Source organism: Gorilla gorilla, chromosome 7 (genome assembly GCF_029281585.2).
Source record: "Gorilla gorilla gorilla isolate KB3781 chromosome 7, NHGRI_mGorGor1-v2.1_pri, whole genome shotgun sequence".
NCBI lineage: Eukaryota > Metazoa > Chordata > Mammalia > Primates > Hominidae > Gorilla > Gorilla gorilla.
The window spans coordinates 123,028,694-123,050,125 of NC_073231.2; the positions used below are offsets into that span (position 1 = coordinate 123,028,694).

Below are 21,432 nucleotides of genomic sequence, written 5' to 3' on the forward strand. Positions count from 1 at the left end.
GGTCTAAGGCAAAACTAGTTTGAGGGTCCACTTCAAAAGTTGAGTTGATGCTGAATTTCTTAAAGATAGTGGGGCACAGACTTTTCTGTGGCATAGAACTTTCTCAAGGGTAGAAAAGCAGACATTTCACCCTGAGGTGACTGAGCAAGGATGATACTTTGGTTCACACCTTTAAGACTGCATCAAAGATGCCAGCCTTGAGTATGTGCAATACTTGAGAGGCAAAGAAATAAACTCACTCCAGTCAGCCAAGAGCATAGTCCAGCTGTATGCTGGCCACATGCAATTTCTGAACAAGTTATGTCCTTTCTTCTGCTCATTATAATTAAGGCCAAAAAGTCATTGGATCTTGTGGGCATATTTGTGCATACTTTCGTCACATACTCTGTACTTTTATTAATCTGCAAGAAGTTAAATCAGGGCTCTTAAGAACAAACTTAAGAATATTCTTCCTTTTAGTTCTTAAATTATGGGGAGAGCATGACTTGTAGTCTCACTTCTTTATTTGCTGGTAGTTTAAAGCTGAAAGGAACGATTGAGTCTTCAAAAACAAAGTCTTCCCTCTCAGTTGGATGACACATATCAAAAGGGTGAATGAGTGACAGAGAAGGAAAGACACAGGGAGGTTTACGTATTTTATTAATCAGACTTTCTGAAAGAGAGGTATGAATTCAGTTAACCAAAATCCCTGTTTTTTTTCTAGCCAGAGTATAAAATAGCCGACCCAGTCTGCACATTCATCTTTTCCATCCTGGTCTTGGCCAGCACCATCACTATCTTAAAGGACTTCTCCATCTTACTCATGGAAGGTAGGAGTGATTTTATTATTACTCCCAGAGTCAGTGTTTTCTCTTCCCTAGAATCGTAAAAGGGAATGGCTACAAGGCATGCTCACTGTTAATTTGAATTATGGGAAAAATTTAAAGTGAAAAGGAATTTTTGTGAAAACAATCATTTGATTTTTTTCATATGGGAACAAGTAAAAAGAACTGGCTTCTATTCTTGCTCTAGCAACTGTTATGTAATATCTCACAGTGTAAAAACAGTAAGTATAAACACCATGAGGAGATACTACAAAAATATAAATATACCTGGAAAAGACCTAAGGAAAAAAACTACATAAATTTACCCCCCAGGCTGCATTAGAGCTAAACATTTTTATCAAATTGTATCTCAGAGTAGAATAAAACAAGGGTGACCTTTTATTTGTTTGTCCGGCAAGTGTTTATTGAGCCCCAACTCTGTGCTAGGTAGTGTGCTCAGAACTAGAATTACAGAGATGAGCAGAGCAGAACACAGCTCTCTTCTGAAGTTCTGGGCTGTAGTGTGCTATGAGGTTCAGGTGTCTGCACTAAGTTCAACATCAGTATGGCCTCCTGGGAACAGGGTGCCACTAGGTTGCCTAAGGAAGGGTGAACTGGCACAGATGAGAAACAGAGCAGATCAAAGCTCTCATGCTGATCAGTAGTAGGATTGTGCCTGTGAATAGCCACTGCCCTACAGCCTGGGCAACATAGTGAGACCCTGTCTCTTAAAATAAAGTATAGTAAAATAAAATATGGGCTGGGCACAGTGGCTAATGCCTATAATTCCAGGAATTACAGGTTGGGAGGCTGAGGTGGGAGGATTGCTTGAGTCCGGGAGTTTAAGACCAACCTGGGCAACATGGCAAAACCTGGTCTCAACAAAAAATGCAAAATATTACCTGGGCATTGTGGTGCATGCCTGTAGTCCCAGCTAGTCAGGAGACTGAGATGGGAGGATCACTTGAGGCTGGGAGGCAGAGGCTGCAGTGAGCCGAGATGGCACAACTGCACTGCAGCCTGGGTGACAGAGTAAGACCCTACCTCAACAAAATAAAATAAATAAAAAAGCTTTGTCCTCATGGGGATAATACTTTAATAAGAGGAGAAAGAGATTATTCAAAAAATTACACAGAAATGCAGTAGTGGGAACTGCTACAAAGAAGAGGTGTGGGCCTCTTATTAGAGATCTTAACACGGCTGGGAGCAGGGGCCAGTGGTCCCAGAGGCTTTGCTGAGGCCTGCTCTTAGCCCCGAGTAGGATCTTATGTTATTTACCTCATCATCTACAGCCCCATTATCCTTGACTACTCTCCTGGGCCTGTGAAATTTCTGTCTGGGCTCTTTGAGTCTTCCAACTGTCCAGGAATAGATCACATAAATAACCCTCACTGCAAAGAAATCCGTTCTTATGCCTAAAGCTTACTGCCTGCCTCCTCTCCCCCATTCTGCAGTTTGGTGATTTTCTTTTCATTTGGCATAAAATGGTTGAAGAACTACTGGTTTCTGCCCTTTCTAGGCTACATCTTTACTGGCAGAGTTAGTGCAAAGAGACACATCATATAGTTGAAAAAGCAAGATCTTTGTATCAGACCCACCTCTGTTCAAATGCTAGTCATGCAAGTTTCTAGCTGTGAGACCTCAGACAATCTCCTCTGAACTTCAGTTTCTCAACTCAAAAATGGGAATATCACATCCACAATATAGTGTTGTTGAGAGAATTAGATGAAATAAATGGCATTACGTCTAGAACACAGTAGGAGCTCAGTAAATATAAACTCTCGGCTAGCATTTTGGGTTGACTGGAATATAGGAAATATGAAGCTACATTGTGGAGATCAACACTGTACTGTATATTTATCTGCACAGCAAGATATTCTCAATTTTTGGTTATAGACTGTGGCCATAGCACCAGTCAATCATAGATGCTGATGGCCTCAGAAAGGCCAGATAAGAGAGTCTTGATCAGAATAAATCCATCTTCATTACGAGAAGAACCATTCAGTAGTACATGAAATGGGAGAACTACTGACTCCCATTGACATTATCTTGGAATATTAAAGTATGTCAGAGAGTGACATCAGCAAGATGGCTGACTAGAGATGCTGGAGCTAGTCCCCCCAGCAAGAAAAGGCCAAGGCAACAAATAACCAGAGGAGATTTGACTGGAGCATCAAAGGGAAAGTGTGGGAGTGCAACCTAGGTGTCCAACAATAGATGAATGGATCAAGAAAATGCAGTGTATATACACAATGGAATACTATTCAGCGATGAAAAAGAATGAAATCCTGTTATTTGCAGAAACATGGATGGAACTGGAGAACATTATGCTAAGTAAAATCAGCCAGGAAATGAAAGTTAAACACCACATGTTTTGGCTCATGTGTGGGAGCTAAAAACAAATTGTTCTCATAGAAGTGAAAAGTAGAACAGATAGCAGAGGGAGGGGAGGGGAAGAATAGGATAGGGAGAGAGTTGTTAAAGAATGCAAAATTACAATGAGATAGCAGGAATAAGCTCTAGTGTTCTATAGCACTATAGAATGAAAAGAATATAGTTAACAATAATATATAGTTTCAAATAGCTAGAAGGAAGATATTAAACATTCCCAGTACAATGAAATAATAAATGTATGAGATGATGAATTTGTTAATTACCCTCATCTGATCACTATGCATTAACTGTATGGCAACAGCACTGCGTGTCTCCTACATATGTACAATTATCATGTCAATTTAAAACTGTTTAAAATGTAAAAATAAGGTTTATTGGAGACCTAAGGTACTTGATTATATTTACAAGGTGATTTATCATTGCTACATTGACCACTTGTAATTAACAAATGATATTATTTTCTATCTTACATTCCAGGAAAACAGGTATTATGAAGGACTTGCCTAAAACCCTTATTAGACTAACCCAGCAGTTCTCAAACTTTAGTGGCATCAGAATCACGTGGAGGGTTTATTGAAACACAGATATCTGAGCCCACTCCCACAATTCTTGAGTCAGTATATCTTATTGGGGAGTAGGAGGGGCAAGAATTTGAATTTCTAACAAGATGCTGGTGCTGCTGGTCCCAGGACAACACTTCAGGAACCACTGGACTAATCTTTTAGTACCACTGAAGGGATTCCCACATGCTGGCCCTGGGAATGGCACCTGTAAAATTCAGTGAGAGCTAGAAGTTTGCATCGTATCAAACATCCAGATGATTGAAATATCCAGACATTAGCTGATTTTTTTTTTTTGTCCAGCACATTTTGACATAAGGTAGATCTGGTCTCAGAGTGCAGTTGCCTTCAGTGACAGCTCAAACTTCGTTAGTGTTCACTGCTAAGTATACATTTAAAGGTTTGTTCTTGGTGGTCACTGTAATTGTTGAAAGATAATAGTGTTGACAACAGTGAAATGGATAACAGAATCAAATGTCACAGAGTAATAGTGAATTTTCTGGCTCTAAACATGAGAATATTTGGTTTGTCAAGCCACAGAAGCATCCATTTTCTTTCCTGAGTGCCGAGTGCTGAGCTGCAGCTGTTGTTGCTATTATGGAAGTTATTGACTTAAAGAAAGATAAAAGACAAGTTGGTGTACAATTTGAAATGACTTATATTCCGCTTTTCTTTGTGTGTCTCGCTATAGCTCTTCCCTGGTGATTATCTTTCTTATTTTACTTCAGGAAAAGTGCAGAGACTGGACTACGTCAGCTAATTATAGAAACTGGCAGATAACTCCTTTCTGGAAGACACTTAATTTTTAAATTAGGTTTTCAAACTATGTTAGTATAGTACTTAGTAAAATTTAAAAATAATACAGAAAAGTATGAAATAATTTTAAAAAGTCTCCTTATATTTCCATCTTTGACTTCTCAGTCCTATTCTCTATTCTTCAGGGATAATACTTGTTAATAAGTTGACATTTATCTTTCCAAAGATATTTGTGCATTTGCATATATATATATATATATATACATATATACATGTATATGTATATGTGTATGTGATGTATGTATGTATGTACCTTTTTTTATAAAAATGAGATTACATATTGATTCACATTTTTTCTCTGCACCTGGCATTTTTCTTTTGGAGATCTTTTATATTAGCACATACATAGATATACCCCATTCTTCTTCACAGCTGTAATTACTCCACAGCATGGAAGTACTTGTGATGGACATTATAAACAATGATGTAATTACCACCCTTGTACATATATATTTTTAGCACATCTGTGGAATAATTCCTAGAAGTGATATTGCTGTTTCAAAACTTACATGCTTTATTAGTATGTTTTTTCATTGCTCATAAAGACATACCTGAGACTGGGTAATTATAAAGAACAAGAGGTTTAATGGACTCACCGTTTCACATGGCTGAGGAGGCCTCACAATCATGGCAGAAGGCAAAGGAGAAGCAAAGTCACTCCTTACATAGCAGCAGGCAAGAGAGCTTTTGCAGGATAACTCTCATTTGTAAAACCATCAGATCTGTGAGACTTATTCACTACCAGGAGAACGGTATGGGGGAACTGCCCCCATGATTCAATTATCTTCACCTGGCCCCACCCTTGACATGTGGGGATCATTACAATTAAAAGTGAGATTTGGGTGGGGACACAGCCAAACTGTATCACATGGATTTCAAAATTTGATAGATATTACCATTTCTACCAAAGATACAGTATCAATTTCTTTCCACCCTTGACATGTGGGGATCATTACAATTAAAAGTGAGATTTGGGTGGGGACACAGCCAAACTGTATCACATGCATTTCAAAATTTGATAGATATTACCATTTCTACCAAAGATACAGTATCAATTTCTTTCCCCTCAACAGCATATGAAAGTGCCCCTTTCCTCACATCATCACAACCACTGAGTATTATCAAACTGTTCATTCTTTTCTACTCTAATAGGTGAAATATTATATCTTATTGATTTCAAATGCAATTATTTAATTATGAATGATCAGTGGTTTTTAAAATACATTTATAAGTAAGTCTGGGAAGTTATTTATTAAACACTAATTTAGATATTTTCCTGGATGCATTAATATTTTTTCAGACTCCCCCCCCAAGTAAAAGAAAGTTCTAGGATGTGAGGATGTGATGGAGCATTGAGGCCAGTGGGGCCATGCCTCTTGCCTGGCAACACTATTTGTTATAATAAAATAAGTCATGGTGGACCTGTGTTCTCTATAATAGTAATGAGATGAAGGAGACAAGTGAAAAAAGGGTAGTGGGATCATGCCTTAATTTCAAAGGGCCTAGATGAATGATAGCAAGTCTTCAGATGGTCAACAGAACTTCCCCAAAGAGATGACACACATTAGGCATAACAGACAGTGTTTTGATTGCAATTCCTAGACTCTAGTATTTGCATAACACTTTATACTCAGAGCACAGACACTGGGATCTGATATCTCTGATTCTGCCACTTCTCTGTGTGGCCTTAGCAATGTTCCTTAATCTAACTGACCTCAATTTCCTCTTCTCTAGTTAAATAAGAAGTGTAACCTTAATAACTAGCTTCTAAAGTTTTTAGGACTATTAAATGAGATAATTGCTATATATAAAGTACTTTGCACAAACTTAACACATAGTGGGCCCTCAATAAAAGTTTGTTATTATTATTATAACAATTTTACCCATGACTTTATTCACATTGTATGGCTAATTTGAGACAAGAACTCCTTTCATCTGCTTCTAGGAGCCTAGGTCTTTTGCCACTCATAGAGTAAAATAGCATGATAACCAGCTCTTTGTTACTTCCCCAAACAATATGAGGTAGGATCAAAAACTCAGCTTATGCTGTAGAGAATTTTGAGTTAACTCCAAGGAGGAAATCCCCCATGAGCAAGGTTCTTAGCCCATTTTTGCCGAGTGTTCCATTATTGGAACGCTAAGCATGTGAGAGTTATTTCTATCCTGCTCAAGGTCATTGCCAAGGTCTGATTGCAAAAATTCAAAAAATTGCAACCCCAGGCATAAATGGGTTAAATTTTTCAAAAGGAGGGTTAAGGGTTCCCCATTTCTTTAAGTAGATGGTTCTCAGTTCTAGCTGTTCATTATAATCCTCTGGGAAGCTTTTAAAAAATGCTTATGCTCAGGCCTCCCATACCCAGTGTATTAGGCTGTTCTCACATTGCTCTAAAGAAATACCTGAGACTGGATAATTTATAAAGAAAATAAGGTTAATTGGCTCATGGTTCTGCAGGCTGTACAGGAAGCATGGTGGCATTTGCTTCTGGGGAGGCCTCAAGAAGCTTCCAATAGCGGCAAAAGGCAAAGGGGGAGCAGGCACGTCACATGATGAGAATGGAGCAAGGGCAGGGAGGTGCCACACACTTTTAAATGACCAAATCTTGCAAGAACTCACTCATCATCGCAAAGACAGCACCAAGCCGTGAGGGATCTGGCACCATGACCCAAACACCTCCCACCAGGCCCCATCTCCAGCATTAGGGATTTCAATTCAACATGAGACACTGGCAAGGATAAATATGCAAACTATATCACCCACAGATTCTGATTTAATTGTCTGGGGTTGGGGCTGGCTTTGGTATTTTTAAAAACATGTAGTCAGACTAGAGAACCACTGCAAAACAGAGCTGCTCAGTGGCTCATGAATGTTGGTGCAGTGGTTCTCAATCTTGGCTGCCTGATAGAATCACCAAATGAGCATTGATGTTGGGCCTTATCCACAGAGATTCTGATTTAATTGGTCTTGGGTGTAACTTAGTCATCAGGATTTCTAAAATCTCCTCTGGTAATACTAATGTGCATCCAAGGTTGAAAACCACTCTGAAAGACTCTAGATTTTGGAGCTTCATCCATAGAAATTTCCTTTTAGGTCTGGAATGGAGTCGTGGTACGTTTATTTTTAATAAACACCCCAGGTGTTTGTGTTGTTTGTACATAACTGAAGTAGAGGCTAAAAAAGGGCTGTACTTAGACATCTCTTCTACAGCATCCTCCAATGTAGCTAAAATAATGGAAAACTTACAAACCGAATAAGATGGTATTATACAATGTTAGGATCCTCTATTAGCACAGTTCACTAAATGACCTGTTGGGTAACTGATCTTTGTACAACATTGCTGTTCATAATGATTAGATATTTTCTGAATTGCTCCTCAAAGATCTCTGTGATCTATGTGTTGTTCTTAACACCCTTATTTTACTACAAATGTGCTGAGGATCAGAGAAGTTCTGGGATTTGGGTAAATTCACAATAGTTGTCATCAGGATGCTAACCCATGATTATTTGATACCAAATTTCATGTTATTTCATTTTACTTTCCAGAGTGTATATAAAGGTAGTTGGAAAAGGCACAGTTAGTTTAATAGTATACCATAAAAACTAAGGATAATTACCATTGTTGGTTATTGCATAGTAAATTCTGCAAGTATTCTGAGTGGGAATTTTTGATTGATGGTAAACCTTGAAGTAGTCAGGTAAATCTTATTTGTAAACATTTGAAGTAAGAAACCAGCAAAGGGATGAACACATTGAAATTTTGGTGAGGACTTTGCAGCTTGTTTAGGTAATTCAATGAGCTGTATCTAGTTGAATAACTATAGCCTCCATCTCTTCCCTTTTGTCAGGTGTGCCAAAGAGCCTGAATTACAGTGGTGTGAAAGAGCTTATTTTAGCAGTCGACGGGGTGGTGTCTGTGCACAGCCTGCACATCTGGTCTCTAACAATGAATCAAGTAATTCTCTCAGCTCATGTTGCTACAGGTCGGTGAGTTTTGTAAACACCCTGGAAAAAATTCAGTCCTTGTCCTGTAAAGTCAGTAATTTCCCTTCTTTTTGTAGAGCTGCCCTTATTGTCTGTTGCTTGTCAAAACATTATAAAGTGTTTTCTATTACCAAGGGCCTTTGAAACCAGCCCACTTATTGATGTTGTCATAGCAACAATGATACCCACGACATTCTTGGGGCTGACTGCAGAGGGCCGAGGACAGACAGAACAAAGGACTAAAATGCAACCGCCACTTCAAGGCCTTGGACTCTGAATATTCAGCTTCATCTGTTTGGCTTGGTGCCCTATCAGTCAAATAATAGGAATGAATTAAAAACTTAATCTTAATTGAGTATCTCCTATGTATAAGATGTTTTTCCTAGCACTGAAAATAGGAAGATGAAAGAGACACCGGCCCCACTCTTAAATTTCTAACAAGCTAATGGATGTGCTAATAGGAATTATGGTGGGGTCCCACACTGTATGATTAGAAATTCTGTAGCCATGTGAGAAAATTCTTATAATACTAGGTTTATACTAAAAATTACTTTTTCAAGAAGTTAATTTTGTCTCTGATATGTCCTAGAGCTGGGAGGATAGGCAGTGGGAGGGCATTTACTGCCTCAAGAGAAAGCTCAGGCCAAGGATAACACATTAGGCTGCTAAAAAATGACTCAGAGTTACTTAGGGGCAGGGGACAGGAACACTAGTGACGGTCATTTGAAAACTGTGCTTTCTCAGACATCCTCATCTTCTCGAAGGGGCTTAAGTCTGACTTCAGGGAATTTACAGCATTCACTATGCCAATATTTCACTGCAAATGGAAGAATCTAGTAAACACTCAGGTTGCTATGGAGGAGACTTTACAGCCTGCTGATAGCATTTGGGACAGGAAAAAAAAATGGCAGTGAGGGTTGCTGCTCTAAGAAAGGTCTGTGGGGAGCTCTAAACGCTTCCTGGTTCCTGTCACTATCCTTGATATAAATTCTGATTACATACAAGGCCTGCAACCCAGAGATCCCTGGGAGCTGGTGAGCAGGGCTGTATAAGAAATAATAGTTCTGTCTTGGCTTTTTCCAGGGCTTGTCTCCCCTTCCATACTAAGCTCCTAGGAATGCCAGACTCCAGAGGTAACAGTGGACAAAGAGTTCCCATAGCGACAGGGCACTTTGCTGCACTAGAGTTTCCCCTGCCTTGTCTGTGTGAATGTAGCTGATTATCAGAGCAAACGTGGCTTCCTCTAAGTGCCCTGCCACTGCCCCACCCCAGCAGGTCAAAGACAAAGTACTTGAAGTTGGAGTCAGAGCAGTCGCCCACGCGTGTGCAATCAGTGCTAATCTCCCTGTGCTTCATCGACAGCAGCCAGCCGGGACAGCCAAGTGGTTCGGAGAGAAATTGCTAAAGCCCTTAGCAAAAGCTTTACGATGCACTCACTCACCATTCAGATGGAATCTCCAGTTGACCAGGACCCCGACTGCCTTTTCTGTGAAGACCCCTGTGACTAGCTCAGTCACACCGTCAGCTTCCCAAATTTGACAGGCCACCTTCAAACATGCTGCTATGCAGTTTCTGCATCATAGAAAATAAGGAACCAAAGGAAGAAATTCATGTCATGGTGCAATGCACATTTTATCTGTTTATTTAGTTCCATTCACCATGAAGGAAGAGGCACTGAGATCCATCAATCAATTGGATTATATACTGATCAGTAGCTGTGTTCAATTGCAGGAATGTGTATATAGATTATTCCTGAGTGGAGCTGAAGTAACAGCTGTTTGTAACTATCGGCAATACCAAATTCATCTCCCTTCCAATAATGTATCTTGAGAACACATAGGTAAATTTGAACTCAGGAAAGTCTTACTAGAAATCAGTGGAAGGGACAAATAGTCACAAAATTTTGCCAAAACATTAGAAACAAAAAATAAGGAGAGCCAAGTCAGGAATAAAAGTGACTCTGTATGCTAACACCACATTAGAACTTGGTTCTCTCACCAAGCTGTAATGTGATTTTTTTTTCTACTCTGAATTGGAAATATGTATGAATATACAGAGAGGTGCTTACAACTAATTTTTATTTACTTGTCACATTTTGGCAATAAATCCCTCTTATTTCTAAATTCTAACTTGTTTATTTCAAAACTTTATATAATCACTGTTCAAAAGGAAATATTTTCACCTACCAGAGTGCTTAAACACTGGCACCAGCCAAAGAATATGGTTGTAGAGACCCAGAAGTCTTCAAGAACAGCCGACAAAAACATTCGAGTTGACCCCACCAAGTTGTTGCCACAGATAATTTAGATATTTACCTGCAAGAAGGAATAAAGCAGATGCAACCAATTCATTCAGTCCACGAGCATGATCTGAGCACTGCTTTGTGCTAGACATTGTGCTTAGCATTGAAACTATAAAGAGGAATCAGACGCAGCAAGTGCTTCTATGTTCTGGTAGCAACTCAACACTATCTGTGGAGAGTAAACTAAAGATGTGCAGGCCAACATTCTGGAAATCCTATGTCAATGGGTTTGGTTTGGAACCTGGACTTCTGCATTTTTAAAAGTTACCCAGAGATGCTTCTAAAGATGAGCCATAGTCTAGAAGATTGTCAACCACAGGAGGTCATTGAGTGGGACAGCTAGACACATACACTGGCAGCTACAATAGTATCATGAATTGCAGTGATGTAGTGGGGTATAAAAGGAAAGCGATGGATATTGCTGGATGGGCATGGCCAGTGATGTTTCATGTCATTGAGGTGACAGCCCTGCTGGACTTTGAATTACATATGGAGGCTCTCCAGGAAGATGAAGAAGAGAAGGACATTCTAGACAAAAGGAAGACTAGGCACAAGGCACACTTATGTTTGTCTGTTAGCTTTTAGTTGAAAAAGCAAAATACATGATGCAAAGAAAACTCTCCATGCTGTGATTTTTAAAACTACATACTTTTTGCAACTTTATGGTTATGAGTATTGTAGAGAACAGGAGATAGGTCTTAGATGATTTTTATGTTGTTGTCAGACTCTAGCAAGGTACTAGAAACCTAGCAGGCATTAATAATTGTTGAGGCAATGACTCTGAGGCTATATCTGGGCCTTGTCATTATTTATCATTTATATTTGTATTTTTTTCTGAAATTTGAGGGCCAAGAAAACATTGACTTTGACTGAGGAGGTCACATCTGTGCCATCTCTGCAAATCAACCAGCACCACTGAAATAGCTACTTAGCATTCTGCTGAGCTTTCCCTGCTCAGTAGAGACAAATATACTCATCCCCCACCTCAGTGAGCTTGTTTAGGCAACCAGGATTAGAGCTGCTCAGGTTCCCAACGTCTCCTGCCACATCGGGTTCTCAAAATGGAAAGAATGGTTTATGCCAAATCACTTTTCCTGTCTGAAGGACCACTGAATGGTTTTGTTTTTCCATATTTTGCATAGGACGCCCTAAAGACTAGGTGACTTGGCAAACACACAAGTGTTAGTATAATTCTTTGCTTCTGCTTCTTTTTGAAAATCATGTTTAGATTTGATTTTAAGTCAGAAATTCACTGAATGTCAGGTAATCATTATGGAGGGAGATTTGTGTGTCAACCAAAGTAATCGTCCCATGGCCCCAGGGTATTTCTGTTGTTTCCCTGAAATTCTGCTTTTTTAGTCAGCTAGATTGAAAACTCTGAACAGTAGATGTTTATATGGCAAAGTGCAAGACAATCTACAAGGGAGATTTTAAGGATTTTGAGATGAAAAAACAGATGCTACTCAGGGGCTTTATGCACCATCCATCAATTCTGAAGTTCTGACTCTCACATTACCCTTTCCCTGGTGTGGTCAGAACTCCAGGTCACTGGAAGTTAGTGGAATCATGTAGTTGAATTCTTTACTTCATGGCATTGTATTCTCTCCAGCTATCAAAACATTAATGATCTTTTATGTCTTTTTTTTTGTTATTGTTATACTTTAAGTTCTGGGGTACATGTGCAGAACATGTAGGTTTGTTACATAGGTATACATGTGCCATGGTGGTTTGCTGCACTCATCAACCTGTCATCTACATTCTTTTATGTCTTTCAAAGCAACACTGTTCTTCTGAGTAGTGAAATCAGGTCAACTTTACCACCACCCTCCATTTTTAATATGCTTCACCGTCATCCAGCACCTACTTAAGATTTATCTAGGGCTCTGTGGTGATGTTGGGACCCATAAAAGAAATTTATGCCTTCCATATGTTTGGTTACAGATGGGAAATGGGAATGTTGAAGGACATGAAAGAAAGGATGTTTACACATTAAGCATCAGTTCTGAAGCTAGATTGTCTGAGTTTGAATCTTAGCTCTTCCCTTTATTAGCTCTGTGACCTCGAGCTAGTTACTTAAATGCTCTGATCCTCTATTTCCTGATCAGTAAAACCTCCCTATTCAAATGTGTGAGAGTTTAATAAATTAGGACACTTAAAAATGTTGGAGCAGTGCATAGCATGTAGTGTTCAGTACATGTTAAATGTTGTTTTTTATTATGTACAAACAAACATGAGTGGGCACAGAATTTTAAATCATCTCAACTTTCGAGAAATTTTGAGTTATCAACACCGTTCCCACAAGAGAGTGGCAAAATTATTGGTGAGAATTAAACAGCTGTTTCTCAGAGGAAGCAATGGAGGCTTGCTGGGATAAAGGCATTTACTGAGAGGCTGTTACCTAGTGAGAGTGATGAATTAATTAAAATAGTCGAATCCCTTTCTGACTGTCTCTGAAAGCTTCCACTTTTATCTTTGAAGAGCAGAATTGTCACTCCAAGGACATTTATTAATAAAAAGAACAACTGTCCAGTGCAATGAAGGCAAAGTCATAGGTCTCCCAAGTCTTACCCTATTCCTGTGAAATATCAAGTCCTTGGCTTTTCTCTGTCATGTAGCCTCAACTTTCTCTGACCAGGTGCATTTCCTTCTCTGGTTTCTAAATTGCCAGTGGCAAATTTGGATCACTTAATATCTGTTAAATTTTGTGACCCAACAAAGTCTTTTAGCACTGTGGTGTCAAAAAGAAAAACACCTCCCAGGCATATACATTTTATAGATTCCTGGAGAATGTTGCTCTCCAGCTCCATCCCCACCCAATGAAATATGATCCAGAGAGTCTTGCAAAGAGACAAGCCTCATTTTCCACAATTAGCTCTAAAGTGCCTCCAGGAAATGATTTTCTCAGCTCATCTCTCTGTATTCCCTGTTTTGGATCACAGGGCAATCTGTTTAAATGACTAATTACAGAAATCATTAAAGGCACCAAGCAAATGTCATCTCTGAATACACACATCCCAAGCTTTACAAATCCTGCCTGGCTTGACAGTGATGAGGCCACTTAACAGTCCAGCGCAGGCGGATGTTAAAAAAAATAAAAAGGTGACCATCTGCGGTTTAGTTTTTTAACTTTCTGATTTCACACTTAACGTTTGTCATTCTGTTACTGGGCACCTGTTTAAATTCTATTTTAAAATGTTAGTGTGTGTTGTTTAAAATAAAATCAAGAAAGAGAGAGTTTGGGTTAAGTCATCATCTTTTTATCACCAAAATCATGGCAGGACATGTTTTTCATGACACCAGTGAGGACTGTAATGAGAATACACTCTTTCACTCTCAGTCATTTATTGGAAGAGATAACTCATTTGGGGAACATATTTGTCTAAGAGAGATGGAAGATAATGTGTTAGAATCAGGGGTGCTTTTGAAATCATTCTGGTCATGGGCATAAAACCCCAGTGGAGGAAGAAGATGGTGGTCAGAGGTGGTAGGAGCCCTTGACGGTTGTAAAAAAGGAACTTGTGCTTCTTCAACCATAAAGCCAGGAAGTGATGAGAGATGTCAAACTGAATTGCACCCCTTTCAGAAGTGTCAATCAAGTCCTGGAGACAATGTATCATTATAATTGCCCTATATTTCCTTTCTTCAAAGGGGTACCCATTTGTTAAAAACACAATTATCCTATTTACAGCCATTAAAACCCTATGGTTGTTATACACCGTCCAATAGTACTATCAAACATTATTTCCCTGAATCTGTAGAGTTTAGGAGTGTTTTGGGGGTATTGCAGAAGAAGAAAGGGCACCAGCTGTACTGAAGATATTGTAAACCATGGTGAGTTAACCTGTACAATGGAATTAGGATCAGATGCAGATTTAGGGTCTGCTTTGAAGTTAAACTGCATTCTTCAAATGGGAATCAGTAGAGATTTAATGAACTAATGCCCTGGTTCGTTTCTAACTCCTCCTCCATTTTTATAGCGATGAATAGGGGATTTTATTGGGCATATGAACAAGAATTTCTGTCATTGCCTTATTCTCCACTCCAAAATTGCCTCTGACATGGCAAAAGTCCATGGTCGGGGAAATAAGAATACCCTGTGTTGGCATTTCTTTACAGCAATACTTTCTATGAATAATTAATGGCCCAGAAAGATGAAGGCTTTTTTTTTCTGGTTTCCACCTACTCATAAAGTTCAGCACCTTATTTCAACTTGGATGGGGAAAGGAGAGTAGATTTCCCTGGCTCAATAAGCTCTGAATTCATAAACAAGAAGCAGATTCCCTTTCCATTCAATCTCCAATCCTTTATAAAGATAAAGCTGTGGAGATGGTCTTTCAGAATCTTAGATTAGGTAATTTTTCATGTTCTAATAATAAAGTTATGGGGGAAGCACTGTGATCAAACATAGCTGATGAGAATACACATTATTTTTATTCTTTTTCTTATCCTCCTCCTTTTCCTTTCTCCTCCTCCTCCTACTCTTCCCCCTTCATCTTCGTAGCTCTTAAACACTGTAGACTTTACCACTTATCCTTCAATGATAGAATTCTTTTTGCCTGAGAATAAACATTTGCACAATAGTAGAGACATTACAATATATAGATTTTGGAAAAAAAACCCCTCAAATCCTATACCCTGAGACTTTTGTTAATTCAATTAATGTATTCATCAATCAACTGCAAGTCAAAACAACATCAGGGAGTACAATGTTGCTTTAGATACATTTGTATTTGTCCAGAATACTTTTATTAATATTTGGGATTAAAACACTACTGAATTGCTAAACCCTAAGGGTCCTGAAAAATTCAATACTGATACGGTAGGCATCAACTTTAGGAGGTCAACACACCTGCATTGCTTCTCCCTTGAAAAATATATTTCATTAAGATACTGTTCATGTGTAGTCAAATCATGGAATAATTTACATTTCCTGATGAAATTTTCCTGTTTATTCCAGAACTTGGTAGGTATTTCACTTTACTTTCCTTCTCTCATTACTGAGATGTCAGTTTCTGCATTGTACAATGGTAAATATTGGGCAATGATGTGAATGTTGGTGTTAGGCTTGGACTGCTAGTGCTGGAATAGATCTCGGAAGTAGAGCCAAGAAAGATTAGAGGGGAGGATGCCTATAAGATGGGGCAGGATTAGGAGTTTGGTATTAGGCAAGTTGAGTTATTAAACAAGCATGTAAAGATGTCAAATAGGCAGTTGTTTATATGAGTGTGGGCTAGAGTTACAAAAACAGTATTTTCATCCCAGGAGAGAAGTCTGGGCTGCAGTTACAAAAGTCATTATCTTGTCAGGGCCACACAATTACACAGGTGTTAATAGTAATGAAGGCCCTCCCATCTTGTCATTGCATCATCTGGAACATTATTTAGCCTCTGAGGTAGTGGGGGAAGAGAGAGAAGAAGGGAAACCACATCTTAAATTTGTTACAGTGCCTTTTAAAATGGACGCTTTTCACTTCTGCTTGGAGTCCATTGGCCAAAATTAATCATACAGCCCTAACCTAACTGAAGGGAAGCTGGGAAATATAGAGAAACACATGGGTTCCTGATGGGTATTAACTGCCATCAACTCAGAGAGAGAGGAGAGAATTGCTGGAGTGGTGTACATGAGGAAGCAAGAAATGATGGAATCTAGTGCACAGGTCGTGTGCCTGGTTCTATATGGGAGTATTTATATACAACACAGAGCTTTTACAGTAACAGAATTCTGCTGGTAGATGGCTAGGTACGATGGAGGCAATCTGCCATTTTCTTCTGATTGCTTCATTTTTCTAAGTGAAGTAGGAAGCAAGGTTATCAACTGAGTGTGACAATGAAAGAGGAGGTATTAGTGATGTAAAACAAGAGGAGCAAGAGTGAAATCGTCATCTAGGAGAGTGGAGAGTGAAAAGGCCATAATGAAAGTAAGATTGCCTGGTTGTGCCAGTTATTAAGCTATTGTCTCTCAGCCCCCAACTCTCTCCAATATTCTTGGCTTCATGATGCTGGGGGCAGGGACTGTGTTAACTACATTTCTCCTTTGCTGGCTGCCCCTTGTTAGGAGGTCCTAGAGGGAGATGAGAAGCCTAGAGGGAGGAAAAGGGGACTTTATTCTTGTTTTGTTTCCTGCTTGATCCTCTCTCAAACAGTGTCAACCCAGTAATACTTCTTCACCCTGGCAGCAGCACTTCATTCTCTTTTCCTGCAGTATTTCTAGTTTGCAGTTTACCCCAACTCAAAGAACCAGCCTCATCACATCCCCTCAGAGAAAAGTACCAAGTTACTGTACTCTTTCCTTGGAGGTCTAGATCCCAGCTCCACTGTAGCTTCCCCCAGGCTAAGATATCAGCATTAATTAATCAGTGTCTCGTCCTCAGAGGACAGTGTTTTAGCTTGGGGTTTACTCCTCCAGGCTTCTGGGTTCTATTAATTCCCTAAGCCCTAGGAGGGTTAACTGCTTTATGCAATTCTACTTCTGTTATTTTTTATTCTCTTTTTGCTTTCCACTTCTTCAATATCTGGCTAAATTTTACATATAAAATAATATAAAATAATTGTTGTGATCTCATTGGACCATGTTTGATACAGTGGCTGAGCACCAGCAACCTAGTCAACCTGTCTCAGTTTTTTACCCAGTGAAGGAATGAAAACTACCCATTTTAGAGTAGTTGTGAGGATTAAATGAGAAGCTGCATGTAAAACACTTAATGCAATTCACTGCTCATAGTAAGCTCTCAATAAATTCTAGTTATCATTTTTTGAGAATCCACTCAGATGGCCCCTAGTCCAGAAAGCTTTTCCTAATATTCTACCCAATGCCAATCATTCCATCTTCAGTGCTGCCTTTCAAGCAATCACCTTTTTGTGTTCTTGCTTTTGTCACTTTGTGTCTTGTCCGTTGTGTTTTTCTGTGTTCCCCTCCTTAAAGTATTTCTATTTATCTCTGAATAATAACACCTAGCACCGGGCCCAGCACAGAGTAGTAGTATTACATTATCTGCAGGAACACACCTTCATCTAGCAGACCTCAATAGTTATCAGTAAGATAATGAAGCATTTTAATTCTTTCAGATGTTTCATTGTAAACACCAGACATCTATGTCTAACCTCTAACCTTATATTCACTCAGCCTCTGCTTCTAATCCAGTACATCTTCTTTCTAGCTGCATGGTTTTGGCCACATTGTGAAGCAGGATTCAGATTCCTTACAATAAAATGGGGAAAACGACACCTATATCACAAGGTTGTTGTAATCATTAGATAACTAATGTGCTGCTCTCAGCACAAAGGCTGGTATATAATGTGAACTGAGAGCGTTAAAATTTCTTTTTCTCTGAACTAAATCCCTGCTTTTAAAACCTCACTGATGGTGTCATAGAAGGCATGTGTTCTTTACTTAAAAAGAAAGATTGATGGACTATTTGAAGAACCAAGTGATCAAAATATGCCATAAAAATTGTTCTGGCATATATCAAAGACCTTTAAAATTAGATTCATTTTATTGGATATACAACTATTTTAAGGAATTGGTAGAAATAAATAGGAGGTGAAAAGATAGAAGGTAAAAAGGAGTTTTTGTTTTTTTTAAAAAAGCAGGTAGGTGGAACAGTTATAATGCAAATGTGTAGGGTCTGGCAATATTTAGAAGGTGTTTATAATAAATCACCTTCAGAGATCATACTTAAAAAGTGGGTGAAGGATATATACAGACACTTCTCAAAAGAAGACATTTATGCAGCCAAAAAACACATGAAAAAATGCTCATCATCACTGGCCATCAGAGAAATGCAAATCAAAACCACAATGAGATACCATCTCATACCAGTTAGAATGGTGATCATTAAAAAATCAGGAAACAACAGGTGCTGGAGAGGATGTGGAGAAATAGGAACACTTTTACACTATTGGTGGGACGGTAAATTAGTTCAACCATTGTGGAAGTCGGTGTGGTGATTCCTCAGGGATCTACAACTAGAAATACCATTTGACCCAGCCATCCCATTCCTGGGTATATACCCAAAGGATTATAATTCATGCTGCTATAAAGACACATGCACACGTATGTTTATTGTGGCACTATTCACAATAGCAAAGACTTGGAACCAACCCAAATGTCCAACAATGATAGACTGGATTAAGAAAATGTGGCACATATACACCATGGAATACTATGCAGCCATAAAAAATGATGAGTTCATGTCCTTTGTAGGGACATGGATGAAACTGGAAACCATCATTCTCAGCAAACTATTGCAAGGACAAAAACCAAACACCGCATGTTCTCACTCATAGGTGGGAATTGCACAATGAGAACTCATGGACACAGGAAGGGGAACATCACACACCAGGGACTGTCATGGGATGGGGGACGGGGGCGGGATAGCATTAGGAGATATACCTAAAGCTAAATGATGAGTTAATGGGTACAGCACACCAACATGGCACATGTATACATATGTAACAAACCTGCACGTTGTGCACATGTATCCTAAAACTTGTATAATAATAATAATAATAATCAGTCCAACAAACAAACAAACAAAAAAAAGAAGTGCTTAGTGTGGTACTTGGTATGGTAGGGCATTATACCAGATAGTGAGCTAAGCATAAATTTCTTCCCTATCACTCACAGAAATAGAATAGATTGGGGGAATGGGGACATGAGAAGGAGAGTGAGGTGGGGTGAAGGGTCAGGAGTTGGGGGTAAAGAAATAAAATTGATTCACAAGTTACTTGGATGAAAGATATTAAAATAATGTGATGAAAGTGAAATAATATATGGTTGTTTCTTTCTGTAGCTGGAAAAGTCAAGTAGAAATTGTGGTATTTGAAATACTGATACCAATGGAAGCAGAATTTAACTCTCCCCAAAGCTACCTTTGCTTTTTCTTTCACTTTTTTATTTAATTAGCATTTAATGGGTGACTATTTTGTGCCAGGCCTTGTGGTGAACATGGGGATCCTGGTGATAATGACACATTAGAGTGGGAGATATGGACAAAAAACAAATAAAGACCAAAATAAGACATTTCAGATAGTGATAAGTGGTAAGACAGAAATAAAACCAATGGATATGGTAATAATTGGGAGAGGGCTACAGCGAGGCAGCTATATCTACATGACCTTTATGAAGAGGTGACATTTGGGCTGAGCCAGCCATGCAAAGTGGAGGAGGAAAAGGAAAGATAGCTTGGACAGAGGCCCCAGGTAGGAAGAACCTGGCAGCCTTGAGAAAAAGAAGGGAAGCAGATGTACTGAGTGTAGTGAACAAGGCTGGGGGAAGAGGGGTGATCTGGGCTGGACTGGGCAAAAGCCCGGTAGGCCATGAGAAGGAGCTAGAATTTTATGGTAAGTACAAAGCTCTCGACTGAATGGAAGAAGAACCACAGAAAGCTTGGCATGCTGCAGTTCTTTAGTTAGGTTTGTATTATTTTAGCAAAATACATTTTCTACCAAATTTGTCAAAGATGTACCAAGTACCCCAAAATCCCTTGTAAAGAAGTGTTTCACGTATTTATTTATTTGTTATTTAATATTTATTATCCACATACACACACTGCAAAGCACTAAACAGGGAAATATAACCCACAGTCAGTACAGGAGAATCATCAGGTGGAGAGGTGGGAGGCTGGAGAATTAGTCCATCCCATCTCCATGCTCTTGAGACACATCTCTTCCTGGGAGTCTTTCTGCTATCTGCTATCACCAACATGTAAATAAGATTATAATAAATTAGAACCATATATATATATATATATATATATATTTTAGACATGGCTTCCTTCTCTGGGTCTGCACGAGCTGTCCCTTTTCTTCATGCGGCCACCAAGAAATAGCCATGGCACCCAGACAATCTCCACTATTGATCTCCAGGCCCATATCCTATCTACACCTGTCTTGGAACAAACTTGGCCTTCTTCCACAGAAGGCATTTCAAATATTGATGTATTTGGTACTTGGTATTGACCAAGTACTTAGGTGAAACGCTTATTTACAAAACTTGTTTTTTAAAAAATTAAATTCTGAAAATATATATAACACACAGGTTTAGGAACTAGATTTCTCAGTATGGAGCCATCTGGCCTGATTTTATTCTGTAGTCTCACCTATTACCAGTTTTCCCAAATATCCTATAATGTAACAGACTGAGCTGCTCATCTTTTCACAAGTAGGCTGTATTTGTTCATGACTCTGTGCCTGTGCTCATTTCCCCTTACTTAAATACCCTCCCTTCTCTTCCTTCCTCTTCTCTGCCTTGAAACTGTTACTTATCCTTTAAAGCCCTGCCAAAGATCAACCTTTCTGAAGCTTCACTGACTTCCACTCTCGGAAAAGTTTATTCTTCTCTCTTCTTTGCTTATTGAACACTTCGTAGGGACTTATCACATTACACAAAAATATTTACAATTTTGACTTCTCCAAGTAGACTTTAAGTTCTACAAAAACAGTGATCTTTATCTTATTTAATGTTTTCTCTTCCTCCACAACCCATTATGTTGCCTACTATCTAAGTAATCACTGGACAATTAATTGAATAAATAATTATGCAATATGTCAACTTTTAAAATTAGGAGTGGATTCAGTG

The 21,432-nt window shown here is 38.9% G+C and overlaps 1 protein-coding gene and 1 long non-coding RNA gene across 6 annotated transcripts in view; one reads left to right on the top strand and one right to left on the bottom strand.

Moving 5' to 3' along the window:
- The window catches only part of LOC129524032 (uncharacterized), a 65,287-nt gene extending 54,420 nt beyond the window's left edge, over nucleotides 1-10,867 (bottom strand). The window contains exons 1-2 of the long non-coding RNA XR_008667675.2: nucleotides 10,739-10,867; nucleotides 9,994-10,124 (exon numbers count right to left, since the gene is read on the bottom strand). This is a non-coding gene — a long non-coding RNA (uncharacterized lncRNA). The remainder of the gene's footprint in view (nucleotides 1-9,993; nucleotides 10,125-10,738) is intronic.
- The window catches only part of SLC30A8 (solute carrier family 30 member 8), a 251,686-nt gene that overhangs the window by 212,676 nt on the left and 17,578 nt on the right, over nucleotides 1-21,432 (top strand). For 2 of the 5 annotated variants that reach the window (XM_055348248.2, XM_055348247.2), the window contains 2 exons: nucleotides 704-809; nucleotides 8,417-8,551. In XM_055348248.2, the coding sequence (XP_055204223.1) occupies nucleotides 704-809; nucleotides 8,417-8,551 (241 nt within the window). Of the gene's footprint in view, nucleotides 1-703; nucleotides 810-8,416; nucleotides 8,552-9,914; nucleotides 14,089-21,432 lie in introns of those variants that run through there. The other 3 variants (XM_019031883.4, XM_055348246.2, XM_004047461.5) reach the window with 3 other exon arrangements.